This window comes from Cherax quadricarinatus, chromosome 3, assembly GCF_038502225.1.
Source record: "Cherax quadricarinatus isolate ZL_2023a chromosome 3, ASM3850222v1, whole genome shotgun sequence".
NCBI lineage: Eukaryota > Metazoa > Arthropoda > Malacostraca > Decapoda > Parastacidae > Cherax > Cherax quadricarinatus.
In genome coordinates, this window is record NC_091294.1 from 17,577,544 (window position 1) to 17,585,043 (window position 7,500).

Genomic DNA, 7,500 nt, shown 5'->3' on the forward strand with positions numbered 1-7,500 from the left:
ATATACTACATCTGCATTTTGTTTATCCTCTGAAGCATCCAGGAGCTTGTCATAGTGGTCCAGCAGCTGGGACAGGCAGGAGTGACCTGCTCTAAACCCGTGTTGCCCTGGGTTATGTAACTGTTGGGTATCTAGGTGGTTGGCGATCTTGCTTCTTAGAACCCTTTCAAAGATTTTTATGATATGGGATGTTAGTGCTATCGGTCTGTAGTTCTTTGCAATTGCTTTACTGCCACCTTTGTAGAGTGGGGCTATGTCTGTTGTTTTTAGTGAGTGTGGGATGACCCCTGTGTCCATGCTCCCTCTCCATAGAATGCTGAAGGCACGTGACAGGGGCTTCTTGCAGTTCTTGATGAACACGGAGTTCCACGAGTCTGGGCCTGGGGCAGAGTGCATGGGCATGTCATTTATTGCCTTTTCAAAGTCTTGTGGTGTTAGGATAATATCAGAGATTTTTGAGATGACCAAATTTTGGGTCTCGTTCATAAAGAATTCATTTAGATTGTCGACCCTTAGTCTGGGTAACGGCTCGCTGAACACTGAGTCATATTGGGACTTTAGTATCTCACTCATTTCTTTGCTGTCATCTGTGTATGTCCCATTTCGCCTAAGTTGTTTTACCCTTAGATTTGGCATAAGAGAAGAAGTTTTTTTTTTCAGTTTCCTCTATGGCTTTTAGTTCTTCCTGAGATTCTTGTCTCCTGTAAGATTCCTTAAGCTTAAGTTCGATATTTGCTATTTCTCTGACCAGTGCCTCCCTTCGTATTTCAGATATATTGGGCCCTCTCAGCAGCTCTGTGATTCTTCGCCTTCGTCTGTATAGGGAGCATCTCTCTTTCTTTCTAGTTTACTTCTTCTCTTTCTTTTTCTCAATGGAATGTGCCTTAAACAGACCTTAAGAGCCACAGAGTTAATTTTTTCTAGGCAAAGGTTCGGATCCGTGTTGTTTAGGATATCTTCCCAGCTTGTTTCACTTAGGACATGGTTGACTTGTTCCCATTGTATGTTTTTGTTATTGAAGTTGAATTTTGTGAAGACACCCTCATGACTGATCACATTTTGCTGGTCAGGAGCCCTGTGCATACATGTCTGTACCTCTATTATGTTGTGATCTGAGTGTATTGTCTTTGATACGGTTATATTACGTATCAGATCGTCGTTGTTAGTGAAGATGAGGTCCAGCGTATTTTCTAGTCTTGTAGGCTCTAATATTTGCTGGTTTAAGGTGAATTTGGTGCAGAGATTTAATAGCTCGTGTGTGTGTGAATTTTCATCTGAGCTGCCTCCTGGGGTGATCTCTGCTAAAATATTATTTGCTACACTCCTCCATTTTAGGTGTCTCAAGTTGAAATCTCCCAGTAGCAAGATGTTTGGGGCAGGAGTTGGGAGATTTTCCAGACAGTGGTCAATTTTCAAAAGCTGTTCCTGGAATTGCTGGGAAGTTGCATCCGGAGGCTTGTATACAACCACAATGACAAGGTTTTGGTTTTCAATCTTTACTGCCAAAACTTCAACTACATCATTTGAGGTGTTTAGTAGTTCTGAGCAAATGAGCGACTTTGTGACGTACAAGCCAACCCCGTTCCCCTTGTTGCCTGTTTAGTCTGTCGCATCTGAATAGGTTATAACCTGGGATCCATATTTCGTTGTCAAAATGATCCTTTATGTGGGTCTCTGTGAAAGCTGCAAACATTGCATTTGACTCCGTGAGCAGTCCCTTGATGTAAGGAATTTTGTTTGTCGATGGCTTTGAACCCTGTATGTTTGCAAAGATAAATGTTATGTTGATGGAATTTAGGGGGGTTTTATTTGCTGGTATTAATATCTGTTGCTCTGGAGTGGAGACCAATGACTACCTCTGCTCTAGAAGTGTTTTCAGTTGGTGTAAGATTTCTGTCATTTCTTGCCAGTCTGTTTTCCTTACTGGCAGTAATAAACCTCTTTCCCTAAAGAAGTTATGGCTCTCCTCTTTTGTTTCCCATAGTACGGCTGGTCTGCATCTTCTTGTCCCCTTTAGATGATGTGCCTGGCAATATATGTTGTTGTATTTTCTTTCATGGAGTGGCGAGTGATACATTTCGGAGTGAAATAAGTTACAGGAAGGGGAGTTGCACCCTCGTGTTGTCATGTGGGTGCAGCATTTTTTTGGATGGTCGAACGTGCATGGCCCACCTGTTTTACGTGATATACCATGCTTGCAGATACCCAAGGCATAGAATTTGCATAGATTAGAATTTTGTTTGCTAGGATTTTTTATGGCTGCATTCGCTGCTGGTGCCTTTTTTTCTGTTTCCCCTCTACCTACCGCCCCTGTATGGACATCAGTGCTTCCACCAGTTTTTACTGGTAATTTATCAACACTATTCCCCGAGGCATCATTCCTTTTTGTTCCGTCTCCAGCAATATCGATACTTTATATCCCTGTAAATTGTATAACGTTGTCTTTACCTGTTTCATCACCAGGGCCACTATCTCCATTTGGTGCACTGTCTTCCAGGACAACACTAGCACCCTCTGGAGCTCTGTCTTCCAAGACAGTCCTGTCCAACTCACCCATTTTATTTTCCCAGCTGTCATGGGAAACCGGCAGGCCAGACCTGAGTCCTGGAGATGGGAAGTACAGTGCCCGCACTCTGAAGGGAAGGGGAGGGGTGTTAATGTTGCAGTTTTATAACTGTAGTGTAAGTGTAGGCATGTCTCTGGCAAGATACTGATGGAGTGAATGATGAAAGCTTTTCTTTTCTGGGCCACCCTGCCTTGGTGGGCCACCCTGCCTTGGTGGGCCACCCTGCCTTGGTGGGCCACCCTGCCTTGGTGGGAAACGGCCGATGTGTTATCAATAATAATAATAATAAATATATATATATATATAATATATAATATATATATATATATATATATATATATATATATATATATATATATATATATATATATACATATATATATATATATATATATAAATATGTATATATATGTCGTGCCGAATATGTAAAACTGGTCAATTAGGAAGAACTCATTTAAAATTAAGTCCTTTCTAAAATTTTCTCTTATACGTTTAAAGATATATTTTTTTTCATTAATGTTAATGTAAAAAAATTTAATTTTGCACCAAAAGAATCTTAGAAAACTTACCTAACCTTATTATAACAAGAACAATTTATTTTAGCCTAACCCAACTAAATATATTTTAGATTTGTTTACAATAATTTAATACTAAACAAACACAGTGAAATATATTTTTTTCGTTAGGTTCAGAATGATTTTGGCGAAATTATTGCATACACAAATTTTCACTTGTCCTATATGGCAAGATGAGCGTTGCTATTTAAGCCAAGATCGCAAGTTCTGCCTATTCGGCACGACATATATATATATATATATATATATATATATATATATATATATATATATATATATATATATATATATATATATATATATGTATGTTGTGATTTACAACCCTGAAATAAATCCTACAAACCCAGAAACAATAATATATAACTTTACATCGATATTGTACAACAACGAACCAATATTTTACAACCCTGAAATATTGTTATAAAGTCATGTATTACAATAATATATTACCCCGAAGGAATATCCTTATCTTTATTAACACCTAAATGAGTAGAAATGTATTTGTCTCCTCTCTCTCTCCCAAATAGAAGACCAGGAGTCACACGGTGCAAGACGCACTAGCCCTTCAACTGAACAAACATCTAGAAGATAGATGGTGCGGACAATACGCATATTACCTCAATTTTCCTCCTACCTTGAAGAAGTAGATGACATTATTCTCGAAGGCGCTTGTGGCGGAGTCCAAGTTGTCAGGGATACCAGGAAAACCTCTGCTGATTTTCTTAGGATATCCCTCGCTCGGATCCTGATTATTGTAACGCCAGTATGTGTCTCCCTGGAGAAAAGAAAGTGTTAGGTTTCTGGGACTCCTGCCCCCTGAGCACACACGTACCAAAACACAAACACATACCATGAAAAATTATAATATATATATTTGCAAACTTACTGGGGTTTTAATACTTGATACTGCGTCCTTTACGCTTAATCACGTCCCTCAGCCATGTAGGAAGACTCTCACACAAATTCCTGAGGGTCTGGGGAGGTATATTATTCCATGCTTCATGTAGAGCAGCCTCCAGCCGCGGGATGGAACTGACATCCTTGCCCAGTAAACTTCTTTTCACTATTGATTAGAATTCTCAATAGGGTTTAGGTCTGGGGAATTGCCTGGCCAGTCATTAAAGAACCTCACTTCACAGTCCTTAAGCCACTGAACTACAGATTTGGTGGTATGACACGGTGCACCGTCCTGCATAAAAACTGTAGCCCGACACTGGTCAAAAGCCTCAGGTAAATTGTCACACAATAATTCCAGGTAATTATACTGGTTCATATACTGGTTTTTGGGAAGCACAATGAGTTCACCAAGATGCTGAACACTGAAACTCTCCCATACCATGAGCGAGTCTGGGTGTTTGGTGGTCCTACAGGTTTAGCGTAGGTCTAGCGGGTCACTACCTCCCGGCTGGTACACATGTCCCCCACGGTTACAGGTGACCGTGAAGGTTGCTTCATCACTCCAAAGTACTTCAGACCACTGTTGAGGATTCCAGTGAAGATATTTCTTTGCATAATCCAGCCTACGTTTCTTCTGTGGCTTGGAGAGGATCGGTTTCTTAACCTGGTGGTGACTACTGTAGCCCAGTTCTGACACACGTCTGTTAACAGTTCTTACAGACACCTCTGAGAGAAGATGTGGGTTCTTTTCTTTCAATTCTCTAGCAGTTATCTTAGGTGTACTCTCTAACTGCTTCTTTAACGCAATTAAGGTACGAACAGATGTCTTCTTCGAGAGGCCAGGCCGAGGTTTGGCAGACGGTAACTCAACACCGCCACCAGCCTTGAAATGCTGCACCCAGTTCCTCACTGAACGCTCACACACACCAACATTCTCCACTATTTCTTTCGTCTGGTGCCCAGCTTTGTGAAGCCCTATGATTTGAGCTATAGTTTCAGGTGTTAAAGACTTTCTTTTACCCATAATCAAACATGTATAGCCCCAAAACCAAAGGGAACACCGGACAAAACGTGGGGCGGATGAGAGACAAAAGTACACTTCCTCTCATCACGGCAGCCACGTGAGCACTGAGGAGTCACTGTGGAGTGTGGCGGCAGGCTGTGATGTCATGCTAACGGCTGCTACCTGAACACTTGTGAAACTAATGTAACACTTGTATAGATAATGTAAAACTTGTGTAACTAATGCAACACTTGTGCAACTAATGCAACACTTGTGCAACTAATGCAACACTTGTGTAACTAATGTAACACTTGTATAGCTAATGTAACACTTGTGTAACTAACGCAACACTTGTGCAAGTAATGCAACACTTGTGTAACTAATGTAACACTTGCATAGCTAATGTAACACTTGTGCAACTAATGCAACACTTGTGCAACTAATGCAACACTTGTGCAACTAATGTAACACTTGTGTAACTAATGCAACACTTGTGTAACTAATGTAACACTTGTGCAACTAATGCAACACTTGTGTAACTAATGTAATACTTGTGCAACTAATGCAACACTTGTGTAACAAATATAACACTTGTGTAACTAATGCAACACTTGTGTAACTAATGCAACACTTGTGTAACTAATGTAACACTTGTGTAACTAATGTAACACTTGTGTAACTAATGTAACACTTGTGTAACTAATGCAACACTTGTGTAACTAATGTAACACTTGTGTAACTAATGCAACACTTGTGTAACTAATGTAACACTTGTGTAACTAATGTAACACTTGTGTAACTAATGTAACACTTGTGTAACTAATGCAACACTTGTGTAACTAATGTAACACTTGTGTAACTAATGCAACACTTGTGTAACTATTTCAACACTTGTGCAACTAATGTAACACTTGTGCAACTAATGTAACACTTGTGTAACTAATGTAACATTTGTGTAACTAATGCAACACTTGTGTAACTAATGTAACACTTGTGTAACTAATGTAACACTTGTGTAACTAATGCAACACTTGTGTAACTAATGCAACACTTGTGTAACTAATGCAACACTTGTGTAACTAATGTAACACTTGTGCAACTAATGCAACACTTGTGCAACTAATGTAACACTTGTGTAACTAATGTAACACTTGTGTAACTAATGTAACACTTGTGTAACTAATGTAACACTTGTGTAACTAATGCAACACTTGTGTAACTAATGTAACACTTGTGCAACTAATGTAACACTTGTGTAACTAATGTAACACTTGTGTAACTAATGTAACACTTGTGCAACTAATGCAACACTTGTGCAACTAATGCAACACTTGTGTAACTAATGCAACACTTGTGTAACTAATGTAACACTTGTGTAACTAATGCAACACTTGTGTAACTAATGTAACACTTGTGTAACTAATGCAACACTTGTGTAACTAATGTAACACTTGTGCAACTAATGCAACACTTGTGTAACTAATGTAACACTTGTGCAACTAATGCAACACTTGTGTAACTAATGCAACACTTGTGCAACTAATGTAACACTTGTGTAACTAATGCAACACTTATGTAACTAATGTAACACTTGTGCAACTAATGCAACACTTGTGTAACTAATGTAACACTTGTGCAACTAATGCAACACTTGTGTAACTAATGTAACACTTGTGCAACTAATGCAACACTTGTGTAACTAATGCAACACTTGTGCAACTAATGTAACACTTGTGTAACTAATGCAACACTTGTGTAACTAATGTAACACTTGTGCAACTAATGCAACACTTGTGTAACTAATGTAACACTTGTGCAACTAATGCAACACTTGTGTAACTAATGCAACACTTGTGTAACTAATGCAACACTTGTGTAACTAATGTAACACTTGTGTAACTAATGTAGCACTTGTGTAACTAAAGCAACACTTGTGTAACTAATGTAACACTTGTGTAAATAATGCAACACTTGTGTAACTACTGTAACACTTGTGTAACTAATGTAACACTTGTGTAACTAATGTAACACTTGTGTAACTAATGCAACACTTGTGTAACTAATGTAACATTTGTGTAACTAATACAACACTTGTGTAACTACTGCAACACTTGTGCAACTAATGTAACACTTGTGCAACTAATGTAACACTTGTGTAACTAATGTAACATTTGTGTAACTAATGCAACACTTGTGTAACTAATGTAACACTTGTGTAACTAATGTAACACTTGTGTAACTAATACAACACTTGTGTAACTAATGCAACACTTGTGTAACTAATGCAACACTTGTGTAACTAATGTAACACTTGTGCAACTAATGCAACACTTGTGCAACTAATGTAACACTTGTGTAACTAATGTAACACTTGTATAGCTAATGTAACACTTGTGTAACTAATGCAACACTTGTGTAACTAATGTAACACTTGTGTAACTAATGCAACACTTGTGTAA

The 7,500-nt window shown here is 38.6% G+C and overlaps 1 protein-coding gene across 1 annotated transcript in view; it reads right to left on the minus strand.

Moving 5' to 3' along the window:
• Nucleotides 1–4,034: 4,034 nt before the first annotated feature.
• LOC128684114 (stromelysin-3-like) overlaps nt 4,035–7,500 on the minus strand; it is a 12,558-nt gene continuing 9,092 nt past the window's right edge. Inside the window, exon 7 of the mRNA XM_070093120.1 lies at nt 4,035–4,181. Within this exon, the coding sequence (XP_069949221.1) occupies nt 4,035–4,181 (147 nt within the window). The remainder of the gene's footprint in view (nt 4,182–7,500) is intronic.